Below are 20730 nucleotides of genomic sequence, written 5' to 3' on the forward strand. Positions count from 1 at the left end.
GCTAAGTAGTTGCTACTGGCTCAAAAATACAAAAATCCCTAACCTGAAGGTAACAAGCCACACAGTTTGGTTGATCAATAGTTTCTTCAGCCCAAATGAGGAAGCATATGCCAACATTTAATCCAACCATTAATTTATTCAATTCAATTGAATTCAGCTTTATTTGTATAGCGCTTTTACAATGTAGATTGTGTCAAAGCAGCTTCACATAAATGGTCATAGTAACTGGAACAGTGTGGTTCAGGTTTTAGTGTTTAAGTTCAGTTCAGTTCAGTTTAGCTCAGTTCATTGGGATTTAATCATTACTGAGAGTTCAAACACTGAAGAGCAAATTCATCGATGCGTAGTTCTACCAATCCTGAACCATGCGAGGCAGTGGCGACAGCGGAGAGGGAAAAAAACTTCACCTGATGGGAGTGAAGAAAAAAAACCTTGAGGGAACCAGACTCAGTTGGGCACGACCATTTTAATTTCTCAGCTGGCCGCTGGCTAATTTATTTAATTGTTAAAACCTAAATTATTAAGTATTCTGTATTTGAAACATAGTTTAAATGCAGTGGTTAGCACTGTCGCCTCAGAGCAAGAAGGTTGCTGGTTTGAGTCCCGGCTGGGCCAGTTGGTATTTCTGTGTAGAGTTTGCATGTTCTCCCCATGTTCGCGTGGGTTACCTTCAGTGCTCCGGTTTCCCCCACAGCCCAAAGACATGCGTTATAGGTGAATTGAATAAACTAAATTGTCCGTGGTGTATGCGTGTGAATGAGTGTGTATGGGTGTTTCCCAGTACTGGGTTGTGGCTGGAAGGGCATTCGCTGCATACAACAAATGATGGAAAAGTTCATTCCACTCTGACCCCTGATGAATACAGGGATGATTACAAGTAAAATGAATGAATTTAAATGTGTTTTTTCAAAACATGTCTAAACAAGTTAGATGTAAAAAATGACTTTCAACTTGACATATTTTTGCCTCTCAGATGATTGAAAGTACATTAAAGTAAGGTGTGATGCGAAAAAAGTTTCTCTCAAACTTTTAAAAAACCTATAGCACCACATGCTTTATAAACAACCAAAGCACAAACAATAGAGCAGCATGTTTTGTTCCTGAAAAGACAGCAGTTACGAAACTACATAGCCCTTTTGAAAAAGTGACTCACGGCAGATGAGGCTGTCTGAGAAGAAAGAGGGAATCAATAAAACATCTTTATTTTCTTCAATTGATATCAATTACTTTCAAAGAGACAAAAGCATGAGTATCATTCACCAGTCGTGACACTTACGAATAAACAACCCACAGCTGAGCATGTTTTGTGCGGTTCACAAAGCAAATGACTAACAAAATGACTTGGCGCAAACATGCAACAAATTGCAAAACAGCACAAGCACAATTGAGAGCCTCGTCATAGAAAATATTCCCAAGCAGTTTTCATGGGCTTTGTGTATCAGCCAGGCTCATGCAGATCCTTATAAATAAAAACACCGCTGAACATTTTCCCTGTCTTTTTTGCACATTTGTCTTGGAGCATGTCCAGGAGACTGCAGGACTACTTGGCATGAGTTTGTCTGTGCTAGGCTGGAAGAGCTGAGGATTTGGGGGCTGAGAGGCAGACGGGGCAGGCTTTGGTCTAACACGGAAATGTCTGCTAACTTAGAGTCTGGTCCCTGAGCTGGCAAAAGCTACGCTCGAAGACACGGCTAATGGAAATAATGGCCAAAAGCGTAGATGCCAAGGAAAACATACACACATATGCAGAAGATTTCATGTGCACACCAATGCTGTGCCATGCAGAAAGAAACAGTACACCTCAATCCTGTGCAGCAACCCAAAAATCTTTCTCAGTTCTGCTTTCAGTGTGTTTTTATCGTATTTTTCTTTTATGGCGATATTTTTTTAGGGCAGCACAAGATATTGTTTCGGCATCGATATCATGATGTGTGCATCTGCAATAGTCACATTGCAGGATCTGCAGTGAGTCAGGGATATAGTTATGACAAGTGTTGGGGTTATCGAATTATGAGTATTAATGAGTTATGAGTAATGTAACACATTACTTAAAAATTAAGTAATAATATTTGAGTTACTTCTTCGTTTAATTAATTGGCTTTAAAAAAATTAATTGCTGAATTAAAACGAAAGTCACCACATGAACCAGGCAGTCAATGAGAGAATGTGTTCATTATTTTTGATGTATCAAAGTAAAAGAATAGCTGATTATAGTCACAATGCACAGTGATTTTACTTAAGACAAATAGTATCAAACACATTGCTTAAAACTTTCAATAATCTGTTAATATGGCACGTAGAGCTCTGCGGTCAGGAAGTTTTTAGAAGATAACATCATCCTAAAATATTTTTTTGATGTGTTATGTGTTTTAAAAGGTAAGTGAATGTTATACAGTGTGTTGTTAATTGCAGAGTTCCTCTCATAAAAAAAAAACAAGTTCTAAGAGATCAGCCTCAAGAAGGTATGAAAAAGTAGCTCAAAAGTTTTTTACGGTGGTTTATTCTGCTGTGGTGACCCCAGATTAATAAAGGGACTAAGCCAAAAAGAAAATGAATAAATGGAAAAAAAAAAAAACACATAAGTACATAAGTATTTACAGCCTTTGCTCAATATTTGTTGATGCACCTTTGGCATCAATTACAGCCTCAAGTCTTTTTGAATATGATGCCACAAGCTTGGCACACATGTCTTTAGGAATTTTGCCCATTCATCTTTGCAGTACCTCTCAAGCTCTATCAGTTTGGATGGGAAGCGACAGTGTACAGTCATTTTTTGATCTCCCCAGAGATGTTCAATAGGATTTAGTTTTGGGCTCTGGCTGGGCCACTTAAGGACATTCACAGAGTTGTTGTGAAGCCACTTGATTGATATTTTGGCAGTGCGTTTTGGGTCATTGTCCTGCTGGAAGATGAATAGTTGCCCCAGTTGAGATCAAGAGTACTCTGAAGCAGGTTTTTATTTAGGATGTCTTATTACATTGCTGCATTCATCTTTCCCTCTATTCTGACTAGTCTTCCAGTTCCTGGCGCTGAAAAACATCCCCACAACATGATGTGCCACCACCATGCTTAATTGTAGTGATGATATTAGCCTGGTGATGTGCGGTGCCTGGTTTTCTCCAAACATCCAATGAGTCCTGGTGGTTCCAATATATATATATATATATATATATATATATATATATATATATATATATATATATATATATATATATATATATATATATATATATATATATATATATAAAGCTTAACTAGGTTAACTAGGCAGGTTAGGGTTATAAGGCAAGTTGTTGTATAATGACTGTTTGCTCTGTACACTATCGAAAGATATATAGCTTAAAGGGCTAATAAATTTGACCTAAAGATATTCTTTTTTTTTTTCATTATTAAAACTGCTTTTTTTTCTTGTCGAAATAAACAAGACTTACTCTAGGAGAGGGCGAGGCATGGCGCAGTAGGTAGTGCTGTCGCCTCACAGCAAGAAGGTCGCTGGTTCGAACCTCGGCTCAGTTGGCGTTTCTGTGTGGAGTTTGCATGTTCTCCCTGTCTTCGCGTGGGTTTCCTCCGGGTGCTCCAGTTTCCCACACAGTCCAAAGACATGCGGTACAGGTGAATTGGGTAGGCTAAAAATATCTGTAGTGTATGAGTGTGTGTGTGGATGTTTCCCAGAGATGGGTTGCAGCTGGAAGGGCATCCGCTGCGTAAAAACTTGCAGTTGGCGGTTAAGTCCGCTGTGGCGACCCCGGATTAATAAAGGGACAAGGCCGACAAGAAAATGAATACTCTAGGAGAATAAATATTTTCAGACATGCTGTGAAAATTTTCTTGCTAAGTTATACATCAATTGGGAAATACTTAATAAACGAAAAAAAATTCTAAGTGGGGCTAATTCTTACTTCAACCGTACATATATAGTATATATCCTGTATATATTGAGTCATTATTGCTTTTACTATTACCATTAATAATATATATATATATATATATATATATATATATATATATATATATATATATATATATATATAATATATATATATATATATATATATATATAATGAAATATATTTATTTTCCTGAATAGAGCTATTCAATCATCAGTGGAAACTATATGCATATTGCAATATTCTGCAGTTTTTTTCTTATCATGCTGCCCTGAACCTCACATTCATGGGGTTTTGCAGTGCAAAATTGAAAATTGTAAACAGGTTGAGGTATTTTGTTTCCTAATGTTTTTTAATCATTGTAAAATAAGAGTTTGTGTTTTTATTATTATTTGTTGCATTGTTTATTACTTTTTGCCAAGTTAAACACAAAGTACAACAAATACAGATTAATCTGAAAAGATTTTTCTTCCCCACACATACATGCCTCAAACATCCAGGATTTAATGTTACAGTTTAACAGTCACACACTTTTTGATGATCCATTTGTTGAATTTAAGTTACATTGCATTTACATGCCATCTAATTCTCATTAGATTATAAGTGGACTGTTAGGTTAGGGCTAGGGTTGGGGTTAGGATTAGTGTAAATTGTCATGTACTTGCAATGTTTCTAGTCAGTTAAATGTCTGTTGAATAAGCAGTGTCAGCAGATATTAAGCACACAGTCTATTGATACTCATGGACCATCAAAATAAAGTGTTTCCGCCAACTGAGAATTTATTTACTCCAAGTATTGAGAATATGATTGAAAATGAATATGTAAAGTGCTAACTAAATAATCTTTAGTAATCGTCCTCATCATCATCATCATCATCATCACAAAACAACACATTTTTTTTTCAGGGTTTCGAATTTACGCATTTAGTTTTATGACTTTTATTTCAAATGTTCTAGAATTAAATTAATTTCAATTTTAAATGTATTATCTTTGCAGGCTTTCACTCAAAAATGGACATGACAGTTAACAGGTTAAACACCTGTTCATCAGAGTTCATCACAGTATCATAAGAACGACAATTTGTCACCTTGGAATCAAAAGGTTCTATCTGCGTTCTGAATGATTTTGAGATATTGAGCTTCCAAGTTTTTGCATTCCATATAGCAAACACTACGTGTGTAACATTTTTTGTTTAAATATTAAGTCTTAAAATATAAACAACTTGCCATAATGTAAATGAGTTGGTATTTAATAAGAATATATCAATAACTACATTTTGACAAAAATGTCAGAGAGAACCCTATAATTCTAAGGTGCTGATTTGTATTTTTCATTAGAAATTGTAAAAAGTTAGCTTGTGTCTAAAGTTTTTGTATCTTTTTTATTCCACCATAGTTGTGTATATATGCGGCCCTCTACCGACGTTCTTCCAAATAATGAAGCTCTTTGAGGATGAAGTGAAGAGCCCAGAGGACTACGCCATCTTTTACCTTGACGTGTTTGCAGAGAGTTTAAGTGGTGATGTTCCAATGCCCTGGCAGGGTTCAGATATCCAGTGGAATGACCCCATCAAGCTATTTCAGGTATCCTTATAAATTTACATAATAACAAATGAGCTTCATCCATTACATTAGAACTGATGTAGGTTCTGTTTTTCTTTTATGTTCAGCAGTTGCTAAATTCTTTGACTTGTTTTCTAACATCCATTGTAATTTAAGCATTCATATGATTTCAATTTTCTTGATGTTAATGTACTTCTTGTTTTGACAGGTTTTGTTAATTTGGCTAATATTCACTTAGCTAAAAAGTCTTCCTCGATGCTTTGATTGTGAATAATCCATTAAGCTTCCACTTACTTAAATGAGTGTGTGTGTGTGTGTGTGTGTGTGTGTCTGCTTTTAAAGTAATTCTTAAAAGGCTGATTAATGCAGCAACAGGAAACATTTAATATATAAAGACTCGGTGCACATATAAAACTCGGTTACGATTTTTTAAATAAATAAAAGCAATCTTAAATTAATATTATTTTAGCACATTATAATTACTTTTACTGTTATTAAAATAATAAATTATAATACTTGCAAAAAGTAATATTAATTTACAAAAAATAAAAATAAATGTTGTTTGGTATTTTTAATTTGATTTAACTGTCAAAATACTTTTTGTCATTTTGCTTTTCTTCTACCGTCTTTAAAGTTTTCGTCAAAGTCTCTTTGTGCCATTAAATATATCCTGTCTTATCAAGCTGTTAAATTCAGTCTTTAAAATTTCTTTATTGACAGATAATTGAGTCAAATGGCTCAGGGACCATTTAGAGAGAGCCTTTAAACTTGATTTGGAGTTGTTCCTTTTGGCAGTTTAATAGGTATTACACAAGATCTTAAAGTGATCAGCAAGTTATAACGTGTTTTCTGGATACAATACAGATGTTTTATTGGTTCTTTAATTGGTTAAAGTTGTGCATAATGATTCAAATGTACATTTTTTGTTCTTTGTTATAAGAGAATGAAATAAATTACGTATAAAACCAACAATGACATACATTTGAATATTAGTTAATTAAGTTTAATCATGTATATTGTGAAAAACATTATAAATATTTGTTTGTTTGTACACTTACCTGACAACAGTCTTGTTGTCGATTGTAAGAGCAACAAATAATAACTTAATTTCTAGTTAATCATTTGAAAAAGTGGCAGAAGTTAACTTCCCCTGATGAATCGTCTGTTGAACTGTCATCACAATCATCTCAATCATAACAAATACTGGAGAAGACCTACAGGAACCTATCCTAGATTCTCTCAGAAATCAGCCAAGTTTGGCAAAGAAAAAATCATGGTGTGGGAGAATATATTAAGTAAGGGGGCATTTGAGAGATCTGCAGAGTGGATAGCAACATCAACAGCCTGACGTATAAAGACATTTGTGCTGCCCATTACAATACAAACCACAGGAGAGGGCAAATTCATCAGCAGGATAGGACTTAAAAAAAAATAAGGTGCCATGAAATATCTGTTTGACTTATATATGTTTGACCTAACTGCTAACATACACCCGGCGCAATGTGGCGCAAGGCGCAGCGCAATAGTCTTTTTGAGGTGTTGCGCCGTACTGTTTAAATAGCAAATGCATTTGCGCTCATATGTGCGCCCATAGGCGTTCTGGTCTAAAAAAGCAGGCGTGCTTTGGCGCGTTGCTATTTTGAGAAACTGTAAATAGTCTGCTCTTTAGACCAGAACAAAGTCGGTCTATTGTCTGGCGCAAAGTGCGCCTGGCTTACACACTACAAACAAGATGCAGAGCAATACGCAATTATCTTTACATATAAAAAATATAATATATTAAGGATATATATAATAAGGATATATATATATATATATATATATATATATATATATATATATATATATATATATATATATATATATATATACACACACACACACACACACACACACACACACACACACACACACACACATATATATATATATATATATATATATATATATATATATATATATATATATATAGGATATAAATATAAATGATTAAAATATTACAAAACATTAATTTCTAGCCTACATGAATTTAAAAACCACTGCCTTACTTTCTTCATCTCGAGAGACTTTTTCAGTTCATTCAATTTGCTTTTGTATAATGTTATTATTATTAGCAGTATTATTTATTATATCCATATTTATATTTGTTTTATTAAAAACACGCTTAGATTTGCCCACCTGTCAGGTTTTAGACCAAATGGGGCATGGCAGGTGTATTTGGAAATAACTCAGTATTTTGACCACACTTGTTATTATTGTTCATTTATTCGTTTGCTGGAAATTAGAACTGAATTTAGAAATAGTTTTGAAACAAATCTTTGCGCTTAACAAACGAAATTAATTATTTATAAGCTAATTGATGTCTGTGCGGTAAGGTTTCTCTATCCACGAGAGCAAAAGCGAAAGTGAACTTACTTTACGTCATGTTAATAGCAAACGCAGCTGGCTCTTAAAGGTAATGGGAGATAAGACTGTGATTGGTTTATTCTCAAAACACACCTATAACTCATTAAGAAAATAAACTCAACCCTTTTAGACCATGCGCCACGGCGCAAAGCGGATGTTCCCGTCCTTAAAGTAGCAAAAATGCGTTCTGACACGCCCTGAAAGCATTTGCGCCCTGCGTTTTGCGCTCTGCGCATGGGCCGTGAAAATAGAGCCCTAAGTGTGAAATTTGCTAAATATACAAGTCATTTAATCAAATGGGATTAAAACAGTGTTAAGGTAAGTATATAATGACACAATTTGTATTATATTTAACCATCTCTTTTTGTAAGCAAATATATGTAAATAGAATGACTATATCTGAGTATCTTAAATAGTTTTGCAACATTTTAGTGATTTGGTTTAAGAAGATTGTGTTGTGTTCTCTCTCCATCTCTCTAGTCTGTGTTCGTTGTAACATACCAGGAGCCAGACAGCCCTGAGTATACCGCTTTCCGCAAAGAACTCCACAAAAGAGCAATACAAGACTTTAATGTACAATTGGAACCCTCGATGGTGAGTTGCTCATAAACAAGAGCAGATTTTGGCATTTATGCATAGCCATCTGTCACATCAGATTTAATCAGAACATTTGTACAAACTAGCGTAGTTCTTTTGGCTTTTTATTACTGTCTTGAAAATATTGAACATTCTGTTCAGCTCTATAGGCTTTCAGGAGCTAAACTGTGTTTCCTTTACCACAAAATTAGATATGACACTTAAAAGCGCTTGAATCATAAGTTTGGCTTCCTCGTGTCAGTCCTACTTTCCTGAATCAGTTGTAAACTTTGACAAAAGTAGGAAACAACTCCCTGAAATGCTAGATCCACACACATTCCTTTGAGTACCTACTAAAGTGATTGCAATTAAGACAAATGTATAAATGAAAAGTATGCTTAGACTAAATATATTACTTTCCAACCTGTTGTTCATTATACATTATGTATGTGTACAGTTGCTCCAAAATCTATTTAAACACTATTTACAGTGCATCCGGAAAGTATTAATAGCGCTTCACTTTTTCAACATTTTTTTTTATGTTACAGCCTTATTCCAAAATAGATTAAATTGATTTATTTCCTCAAAATACTTTACACAATACCCCATAATGAAAATGTGAATTTTGTTTTTTTTGAAATTGTTGCAAATTTATTAAAAATAAAAAAAACCTGAAAAATCACATGTAGATAAGTATTTACAGCCTTTGCTCAATATTTGTTGATGCACCTTTGGCATCAATTACAGCCTCAAGCTTGGCACACCTGTCTTTAGAAATTTTGCCCATTCCTCTTTGCAGTACCTCTCAAGCTCTATCCGTTTGGATGGGAAGCGACAGTGTACAGTTATTTTTTGATCTCCCCAGAGATGTTCAATAAGATTTAGGTTTGGGCCCTGGCTGGGCCACTCAAGGACATTCACAGAGTTGTTGTGAAGCCACTTGATTTGATTGATATTTTGGCGGTGTGCTTTGGATCATTGTCCTGCTGGAAGATGAATTGTTGCCCCAGTTGAGATCAAGAGTACTCTGAAGCAGGTTTTTATTTAGGATGTCTTTTTACATTGCTGCATTCATCTTTCCCTCTATTCTGACTAGTCTTCCAGTTCCTGCCACTGAAAAACATCCCCACAGCATGATGTGCCACCACCATGCTGTGTGTGTTGTATAATAAACCCTTATATTAAATATAGAGCAAGCAGTGGCACTAGATTTAGACAAGCATATTTCTTTGTCATGAATTTAGTTGATAAGAAAATCTTTAAATTAGGTCTGGCAAATTAATAATTAATTAAATTACAGTTTTCATCAATAGGCAGCCATTTTGGTTTGACATCACCTCATTTCTTCATCCCTAGAGGACTGCTGGCATGCTTTACCCTACTCCCTGCATGGGTGTGCAGATTGATGTGCAGTTTTCGATTTCTTGATGTTCCCCTGTAAGAAATCTCTGTTCTGCTATTCCTCAGATGGATTTTATTGCTGGCTGTTTCCATGATGGTTTTGTGCTATATGCAAAAGCCCTCAGTGAAGCGTTAGCAGACGGCGTGTCTCAGAACGATGGAATCAACATAACTGCGAGAATGCAAAACCGCAGGCTCTGGGGTGAGTTGAGTGTTCTTGGTTAATAAAAGCAAATTTATAAGTTGAAAAAAAAAACATGTTCACACCAAAGGATGGTCACAACATTTAAACCCTTTACAGATTGAGGATGCCATGACACTGGCTTTTAATGGCAGCTGGACTGTTTCCTCTCAGATTCTTTTAAAAGTGAGCTGAGAGCTTGTAAGAGCTCTTCTGAGGTCGATGTTGGTAAACTAGCAGCCTCTCTTGCGGGGAATGTCGAGGTCAGAGTCCTTGATTTAAAGCATGTCCCAACTAGCTTGTGGATGGAAAATCTGTTTCTAATACACAACCCATCTGCTGAGCCCGCTCCCTGGAGCATGCTTCACACATTGTGCCAAACAACAGACCAAATTCTGAATGCCCTGCAAAAAAAGCATTTTCTTAATCTGTCTTTTTTTATTTTTTATTTTTTATTTTTTTACTTTTTTCCAGTTAAAATATTAAAACATACTAAAAACAAGACAAATTAGGAAGAACCCTGCATTTGATGTTATTACAATGAAGAAGAGAAATAATATGTTACCATGGTGTGACGAAATATGTGTAAATGAACTGTGTTAAATAAAATGTGCTCCGGATTAGTACTGCACAATAAACCCAGATAGCATACGAATGTGGGCCACTTTAGGCAGTTATAGGCCATTTAAGGCAACAATTTGGCACTTATGGCAAAATGTAGTCTAAATGTGAGCTTAATGTGGCCCATGTGGAAAATGATTAATTTGGCCCAAATGATGGAGGACAAATGTGGGCCACAGTTGGCAAAATTGTGGCATTGTCATTTAAGGGTAATCTGGGTCTAAACCTAAAGTGGCTCACCCGTGTAAGTGCAAATGTTGCCCAGTTATTTTAAGACACATGTGGGCCACTTTTGGCAAATATTTGGCTCAGTAAGCTCTCGCTATTGCGGCTGTTAGCCTAATGTGGCCCAGAGAAAATATGGCAAATGTGGTCCAGTTTTTTTAAAACAAATGTGGGCCAGTTTGGCAAATATTCGGCACAGTAAACTCTGGCTAATGCAGCCGTTAGCTTATAGTGACCCAGAGAAGATATGGAAAATGTGAACCAGTTATCTTAAATGTGTTAAATGTTATCTTTTATGTGGACCACATAGACTAAAGTCTCCCACCATGGAGAAAGTGTTTGCTTTATAGCCTTAAAACTCTTAAGATACATTTTCTTTTGGGCTGCTGTAACTTTTAAGAACTTTGCTTAAGAAATTTTATTCATTACAGCAAACAAGCCAAAAAAAAAAAAAAGAAAGAGAAAAAAACAAAACAAAAAAAACAATACAATTAAGTGAGGCACAACCTTTGATGAAATAATATAATCAACTGGTGTTAATCAATGTTTAATCTATTATTAGAAGTAACATAATAACATGCTTGCACATGCCACAGAATTATGAAGGTTTATAAGCTAAAACAGTTTCATGGTTCAATTTCTGCTCACAGAGACATCAATAATCAACATATGAACCTCAACAACGGTGGCAATTAACAAAATGAACAAAACTCACAAACATCACAAACAAGATACTAAAAGTAACAAATTCAAAAACGTTAACATAAACAGCTAAATCAACAGCAAATAATAATAACTTTAGCCTCATAAAGCTATATAATATATTCATACTGCAATGCATGCTGGGAGTTTTGTACTTTGCCACACCCAGCAAGTGTAAGGTGTAAGCCAGATCTGGGCAAGAATAAAAGCAAACTGTGGCCCAGAATAAGGTCAGTTCTGGTTAATTTGGTTAAATTCTGGCTGATATGTGATATTGCTATGGTTTAACTGAGGCCCAGATCTGGCAAACAGGAGCAGATTGCCCAAGTGCAGTCATTTCATGTGATATGTTAGCCAGATGTAAGTGTCTGGTGTGGGCCGGATTTGAGCCACATGAATTTTGCTAGCTGGGAATCAAAGAATTATCATTATCGCAATTATAGAAAAGGCAATATACACATTGCAGACAATGAATTGATTGTTTATCTAAATTTGACCAATCAGATGGGGGTTATTATTACTATCTTTATTCTCACCTGCCCAATAGTTGCTGTCCTGCTACTGGTTGGAGTAAACCCAGAGCTGAAAATAAATAGACAGAATATATGCTGAGATTTTCACTCGGTCAAAGTGTTTTAAAGAATAAATGTTTGCACCCTGACACAGGGTGTCTGCGGGGTCTTTAAAACTATTAAAAGTTGATAAATCAATTTGAGAAAATTAGGTCATCTCTTTTAGGTGTAATTTGCTTTTAAAATATTTTTACAGTTCAGTTTTAGCGATCTTCATGTTTACAGTTGTGCTTCCTTCGCAGTGCACTTTGAAAACATGGATGTCATTTTAATCACAGCCTCATGGCGAAAGCTATAGGTGACCTATTATTTACAAGCGGAATTTATGTTACGTCTCCAAAGCTTGTGAAAACAAAAAGCATATGTTAATTCTTTTAATTTATAGTAGGTTATTTATTATGTACCTGCACTGTATATGACATGAGCCTGCTGGTTAGAACTTTCTGCAGTGGTTTACACGTGTCAAATTGTAAAAGTAGACTTTTCAAACAAATAAAAATTATATATAAAAAAAAAAATAATAATGATAATAATAATAATGATAATTATCATCATCATCATCATCATCAATAATAATATTATTAAAGTATGATTTTTTTAAATTTCTAATAAATAATGAATATTAAATTTCATTTTATAATAAATAGCCTCCTTATTTATTTACTTGTTTATATGATTATACGATATTAGAATATGTGTTAGCTTCTGTAAGTGATATGTTTTAGAATAGAATATGTAGTGTTCAACTTCTCAATAATATTAGTAAAGCAAACATAGGCCTATGTGCCATTTACATATATTTCAGTAAATATGGAAAGCGAGTGCATGTTTTTACCAAATCTAATATTGGATTTTATTTTAAATGCATGTGCGTGTAAAACAATATAATCTGCACAAATAATTATGGGTTTTTCTCTAAATAAGTAGTTACTCCACCTAGTTTAGAGCATCATGGTGGCCGTTTTATGTTATAACTAACGTGGTTCAAGCGATGGATCTACGACAGAGAAACTACAGGTTTTGGGAAACACTCCTCACTACACAGTTCTTTTCCCAAACGATGCATCGTACTATGATTGTTCAGCCAACAGTAACGTTATTGTTTGGGAAACGCACCCCTGTGCAGACCCTCCAGGACCGAGTTTGCCCACCACTGTCTTAAAAAGTATTAAAGAGTCTTAATCGCGTTTTTACTAGGTCTTAAATTTTATGCAAGCGTTGTCTAAATGTTTGACTCCAAAAAAGCAAACACTTATATAGTTTTATCCTAATATTAACAACGGCGTGCTCAATCCACGCGATTGGTTCAGGCCAGGGCGCATCCAGCAAAGCTACTTCTTTGCAACAAATGTGGGAAGGTGATGTGACACTATCCACATGAAGCAAAACCATGGAGTGAAACAGACACCAAAATGAGAAAATGTAAGTTTGTGTACTCCTGGTTGAAGAAAGGCGAGTTTAAACAGTGGCTAAAAACAATCGCATAAATTATTCTTTCATGGTTTGTTTCCTCCAAGCTTATATGAGTTCTGTTTCATGATTGTGCTCCATTGATTTATTTAAATACAGCTTTTTATTAACAACTGTTTAAGTTAAAGGTTTGATAATGATTAGAACTTAAAGTGGCGATGATATTCTGAGAAGGTCTTTAAAAAGTCTTAAAAAGGTATTGAAATTATGTTTAGGATTCCTGCATATACCCTGTGAAAGAGTTTTTTGTTGTTGTTTTAATTATGAGTAACTTGATTTGAAAATATATTTTACCTGTTTTTTTACATCTTTAAATAAATAAATAATTGTAAAAAATATACAATAAAAACAGCATTTTTCTCTGAAAATTGTATATCGTATTAAATAACGTTATCCCAATATTCAACAACGATAATACATGTTGCAAATTTTTCCAGTATAATGCTGCCCTTGTCACAATTTAATTTGAATGGGACCGTATTATTGAAATGTTTGAATTATTGAAATGCCACTTTATTAGGTACACCTTTCCAAATGCTCGTTAATGCAAATTTTTAATCAGCCAATCACATGGCAGCAACTCAATGCATTTAGGCATGTAGACATGGTCAAGACAATGCAGCAGTTCAAACTGAGCATCAGAATGGGGAAGAAACATGATTTAAGTGACTTTGAACGTGCCATGGTTCTTGGTGCCAGACAGGCTGGTCTGAGTATTTCAGAAACTGCTAACCTACTGGAATTTTCATGCACAACCATTTCTAGGGTATCTCATTATCCTATATATGTTGCGTATAAAAAAAAAAAAAAAAAGGCACAGTTCAAATGTAAAACAAATGTGATCTTTTGGAAATATAAAGAACTGAAAGCACTACCTTTCATAATTTTTTTTCCCATGTATTAAATGTTATTGTTGGCTAGCAAAGTAGAGACAATATATGACTCTTTTGCTTTATAGCTTTAAGAGCAACACTCAGATAGAAATGTTATTTTGATCCCTGAACTGGTCTTTGTTTCTCCACAGGGGTGACGGGCCTTGTAAGCATAGATCAGAAAAATGCCAGATTCACGGACTTTAGCCTTTGGGCAATGACAAACCTTAAAAGTGGACAATACGCAGTAAGTAGAGCCGTCAGTCAAGCCATCAAAACAAAACAATTGGATTGTTATTCATACATAAACAAGAATGACAGTTTTGAGAAATATAGTTAATTTTGTTCAAATGTGACCATGGGCCGCAAAACCATAAGAGTCATGAAGGTAAATTTTTGGAAACAAATAAGGTTTCCATTTATGTATGGTTTGTGTTCAGATAGAACAATATTTGGCCGAGATACAACTATTTAAAAATCTGTGGACTGAGGGTTTAAACTGAATGCAAATATTATGCAAATCCTTTTAAAGTTGAAGAAATTATATTTTTAGTAAGTCATATTACCAATAAAATGTTACGTTTATATATATATATATATATATATATATATATATATATATATATATATATATATATATATATATATATATATATATATTATATATATATATATATATATATATATATATATATATATATATATATATATATATATATATATATATATAGGATCTTTAATTAATATTCTTATGATAAAAAAAATAAAAATGCATTTTGGCTATATCTGGAAAATATACTTAACATATGGTTTTGTTTCATTGCTTCTGGATAGAAAGGCATATGTATGTATGTGCATGTATTATATACAGTATTTATATATACAGTTAAAATCAGAATTATTAGCCCTCCTGAATTATAAGGCCTGTGTAAAAGATTTTTTCAACACATTTCTAAACATAACAGTTTTAATAACTTATTTCAAGTAGCTGATTTATTTTATTTTTGCCATAATGACAGTAAATAATGTTTTACTAGATGTTTTTTTAAGACACTTCTATACAGCTTAAAGTGACATTTAAAGGCTTGACTGGGTTAAATAGAAAGGTTAGTGTACTTAGGCAAGTTAGTGTATAATGATGGTTTGTTCTGTAGACTATCAAAAAGAAAAAATTGCTCAAAGGGGCTAATAGTTCTGACATTTAAAATAGTGTTTAAGAAATTAAAAACTGCTTTTATTCTTGTTGAAATAAAACAAATAAAACTCAGAAGACAAAAAATATTATGTGAAAATGTCCTTGCACTGTTAAACATCATTTGGGATATTTTTAAAAACATAAAAAAAAAAAAAAATCCAGATTGGGGCTAATATTTTTGACTTAAACACTCTCTCTCTCTCTCTCTCTCTCTCTCTCTCTCTCTCTCTCTCTCTCTCTCTCTCTCTTTCTCTCTCTCTCTCTCTCTATATATATATATATTTAGAAGCTTACCATTGGAATCCAAATGTCCATGCTCCCAAATAGGACTTTATCTGACAGTCTGCCTTAGCAAACAACAGAAATCTGTAACATTATGAATAGTGTAGCTGGTAAAAAAAAAAATCTTTTTGTCAGACATGCTGACAATAAATAATAATGGGTAAAATGTCAAGCATATGAAGAACAACAGTCTAATTTAACCCACATGCCACATTCTCCATAATTACTGTAAATGTGGCTGTGGTTGAGTGGCTTAGGATACTGAATAATATGATGCAAAATCAAATCCTTTCCTGGTACTTCTCTTCTAATCTAAAACATTTGTTCACAAGCTTGCTATGGTTTTGTTAATTTTTCAATTTGACGTGTTCATTCATAAATGTATGTGTGCCTGGTTTGATTCAGAGAGCTCTGTCAATATAAGTAAAAAAGGGAAAAAAGATGAGAAAAGAATGATTGTCTTGAAGGTAACAAAGCACATTGTTGCCATAGCTACCCATAGTTATGCTATTAATATATTCACACTTTCTTTTCATCTGCTTATACAAGATTGCCATATACACATGCATGGGAAATACACATACTTGGGAAAACATCTCAGGTGTAGTAATAAGCTGTTTTTTACCATGAACTAAAATAAAAATAGTCCCCGATGCTTTGACGAGTGGATAAATGGATAATAAAGTGAGTTATTGTCATAATTTTCCAATTCTCTAAATCTAACATGCTTTTGACACAGATTTTTTCTTTCACAGATTGTTGGTCACTACAATGGGACCAGTAAAGAAATCTTGTGGTCCCCAACAGAGAAGATTCAATGGCCAAAGGGTTGCCCACCTCTGGACTACCCACCCTGTGGATTCTCTCCATGCAAGGAAGGTAGATACCTTTCTAGTGTAAAATGTAACGTCTGTCCCCTTAGAAAATAAGAAACACATTGTTTAGCTGATGGAACCAATTATTTGACTTTGTTGCTTTAATTAAAAGCAACAAATAGGTTTTATTTCCATTTTATTTTAGGATGTTTTCAGCATTCAGAAGAGAGCAAACAATGCAACTCTTGCTTCTGCTAATGAAACAGGTTTCAGGTTATATTGCAAAACCAATCCAGACTCATTGAAATGCATTAATGCCTCAGCCTGGACTTTTTGCGAAATGTCAAAATACCTTGCTTCGGGTTTGTTTTGTTGCATGTTTAAGATGATAAATCCACTAGAGGGTGCTTGGTAATTTTTTTGCGAATCTGAAATGCTTTCTCAAGCCTGGTTTATACTCGACGTGTCCGCTTGTTCGCTTAAGTGTGCACGGCGAATGTGACTCGAGCGAACAGTGCGCATGCTGCCGCGTTTGATTTGAGCTGAATATAAAAATTCTTTGAAGAGATTTTGTCTGAAACAGGTACACCTGTACAGACATCTTTACGATCTGTGATCATAGAGATAACCTAATGATCAATAATGCTTGGCTAGAAATTGCAACAGCCATGGAAAAGGAGAGAGTTTTGGTTAAAAAGTTTGGAAAAACATGCTTATGATGCAACTGCTAAGTTTAACAGAAGAGAAGCGTGTGGTACTCGCTCCGTACAATAGTCATTGCTTTAGGTCTATTGTTTTGTATTTTTTTTAAGTTGTTTAATACATGCAGTGACACACAGTCAAATATTTTGCTGAACAGATCCACCACTTTTGACGCTCATAAATTTTAATGAAAGTCCTTGTGCAGCACAGTGGTTTGTATCTTTAATAAACTTTGACAGTTCGTGTTCATTCAAAAGTAAGAGTGATTAATAAATCCATATGACACAGTCCCTTAACAGTGGCATTGGGTCTTGAGTTTTGAGCTCAGGTGTGCTTTGCACTCACACTACAAATGTACTATGCCAAAGACCAACTGAACTGCGCTCTTGCACACCTTTTTCAACTGGGCCAGAGCTGGCTAACTGTACCGTGCCTGGCCCAATTTGAAGCACTTACACTTATCAAATGAACTGGGAAATGGGGGTCAAATGAGCTTGGGTATGGTTCTTTTAGCCTTGTGTGAGTACACACTTATAGACCATTTGCGATGACTGGATTAAAGCATAGGAGTGATGCAGTACAATCCCAAGGAAAGCATGATCTTTCAGTCTGCTGTACCTTCTACAACCTAGCACTCAAAACTCACCTACAGAATTGGGAATTGCATAGTGCAAGCTTCATTCAACACATATGTTATGGGCAGTGAATTGGCTGCTATTTTGCAGGTCATGTTTGCAAATAATTGCTACAAAAAGGCCTGATAATTATATATTCCCCCCCCCCCAAATCAGTTGTTGTGTCTAGTTTAATGTAATTTCCATTTCACATTCCCAGATCATCTTCCTGTTCTTGGAATAGTGGCTGTTGGGTCTGGTCTGGCCCTCATCATATTCGGAATTTCCAGTTTTCTAATCTACAGGTACGCACTTTTTTATCGTTTTACAATAATTGCTTTCATTTTCATATCATTGACAACCTGTGAAATAAACGGGAGAGGTGTTGTTTAAGGGTTCACAGAAAGAGGACATGCTGGAACCTGCATCTGCTTCTTTTTCCAGTGGATGTTCGGGAAGAGCTTCTATAAGTGCCAGAGAGGAATTTACATGATTGTTGCCAGAGCAACCGCTCAGCAGTTGTTTAGTGAAAACTGGAAAGTACGTCTGTTTCAGAGGCAAATGCTGATGCTCGGTCTAAATAATTCATTGTTTTACTTGGTCAGCTGATATTTTCAACAAATTTCAGGCTGTGCTTTTGACCCTGTTGCTTCAATTATGACTAGAACCAAATGGAATTTGCGGACGGTGCATTTTCTGAACTGATATTTGTAGAAAATCAGGGGCATTGTATGTATTGGATTTGAGAAATATGTTAAACCATGCAGACAGCTCTTTAATCTTTTTCAGCGTTTTAAAGCTTAATAAAAGTTGCCATTTCTGTGTAAATTCATGGAGGCACTGAAATCAAATGTGCAGGAAGCTGCAGACAAGACATGTTTAATCATTTTAAAGTTATTTCTATTAATTATTTATTAGTCTAATGTACATACAAGGAAGCAATTTATGATAAAGCCTTGTTACATAATTGAAATCAGCGTATTAAATGCTTGTGCATTACTTATGGTGTTTAATGATTTTCAAAATCTGTGCAAACATGATTATTTGAGAAGAATGATTGTTTTTATTTGTCACAATTATCAGCTGTGTGTTTCTCACTGATATCAGGCTGGTCAAAGAACTTTTTTATTTATATATGTGTTACCATGTCGGCTTTTTAAAACACACGTTTTTTTTCTATACTAAAGTTCAAGAGGATACTACTGAACAGTCTGAAACGACATCTTGTGGAAAAGGGAATTGTAGAAGCTGACTCATGGGTTATATAATGGGCTCAAGTCCAGTATAGTCAACACTTTGAGACAAATATTGATGTTAGCTCCTCATGGCTACTAGAATAAATACTGCAGTTGCAGCAGAGGTAGACTTATTCTTGGACCAGCCATTCTCTCCTTTTAACTCAATTAAAACAAAAAAATAAAATGGAAATCATGTGTAAGAATTTAAGTGCTCACTTACAATGCACACTAAACACAAACATAGCCAAAATGAAAATAATAGAGTGAGAGGAAAACAAGCTGATCGACATTATTCTGCTTTGGATAAGCAAGAGCAATGGAACTTTGTACTGCTGCTATGATTTGTCCACTTGATTTATTTGGAAAAGAAACAACATGGATGTAACCCTACATTGATGCTAATTTTTAATACACAATGCATACAAATTGCATTTGTTCAAAACATTCAAACTTTAGTTAATGTCGGCCAGGGAGATGCTAACATTTAACAGGAACACTGTCACACTGTGATAATAAGAGGATGCTTTTTGCATGGAAATTCTGACCAAATAGGACAGATAAACTGTGTAATTAATATTGTTACTTATTACTTATAGCTGATCACTTTAAATGTAGTGCACTTGCTCTATTATTTACTATGATAATTCACTTAAGGCAAACTTTAACCACAAATATTTTATAAATTAAAGGAAATTTTTTAATCACACATTAAAAAATAATGTGACTGAACTGGACAGATGAGTTTAGAAATGCTTTTGCTCCTTTTTTTATACATTTAATTTACAAGCAGTAAAAATGATTAACACATTGTATTACTGTTTGTTTATGTATTAGGCAACTGTATGATTTCACAAGAGTCGGAATGTGAGATTTAGGGGAGCTTTTTAATCACTTTTGAAGTAAGACAGTTCTTGGTACTTGTTTGCTCTCAAACATAGCAACGTGGTTCTGTTTTATGTCTCTTTTTGTGTTCCACAAAAAGTAAGTTGTACTATTTAGATAAGTTTGTATTGATGAACCAGTGTTTGAAGTGGAAAAACTTTCACAAAAGCAATATTAAAGTGATAAAGATGAATGTTGAGTAATATACAGGGCTCAGCATAATTGAGTACACCCCATTTTGAAAATTGATATTTTTATCCAGTAAATACAGGTAATATATATTGGTGCGTTTGAACAAAACACATTTACTTAACAGATATATTTATTAAAATAATATTTAGTCACAGAACATATTTAGAAATGGAAAAATAATACATTTAAAGGCTTGAAAAATGAGGCAAAAAATTACAAACTAAAACATTCAAACAAAATTGTAAATAGTTTTGTATTTTTTTAAACATTTTTTTCTATTTTCGAAAAATTGTACTTAACTTTTCTAGAAAATATTATCTAATAATATATTATCC

The 20730-nt window shown here is 34.2% G+C and overlaps 1 protein-coding gene across 3 annotated transcripts in view; it reads left to right on the forward strand.

The window, feature by feature from the left end:
- Positions 1–20730, forward strand: part of npr2 (natriuretic peptide receptor 2) — a 74978-nt gene that overhangs the window by 8831 nt on the left and 45417 nt on the right. For all 3 annotated transcript variants that reach the window (XR_012406375.1, XM_009301825.5, XM_073951480.1), the window contains exons 2-7: positions 5283–5470; positions 8336–8449; positions 9899–10034; positions 14628–14722; positions 16708–16831; positions 18304–18388. Coding sequence is in view for 2 of the 3 variants with exons in the window: in XM_009301825.5 (XP_009300100.2) it covers positions 5283–5470; positions 8336–8449; positions 9899–10034; positions 14628–14722; positions 16708–16831; positions 18304–18388 (742 nt within the window). In the remaining variant the exon portion in view is untranslated. The remainder of the gene's footprint in view (positions 1–5282; positions 5471–8335; positions 8450–9898; positions 10035–14627; positions 14723–16707; positions 16832–18303; positions 18389–20730) is intronic.

Source organism: Danio rerio, chromosome 5 (assembly GCF_049306965.1).
Source record: "Danio rerio strain Tuebingen ecotype United States chromosome 5, GRCz12tu, whole genome shotgun sequence".
NCBI lineage: Eukaryota > Metazoa > Chordata > Actinopteri > Cypriniformes > Danionidae > Danio > Danio rerio.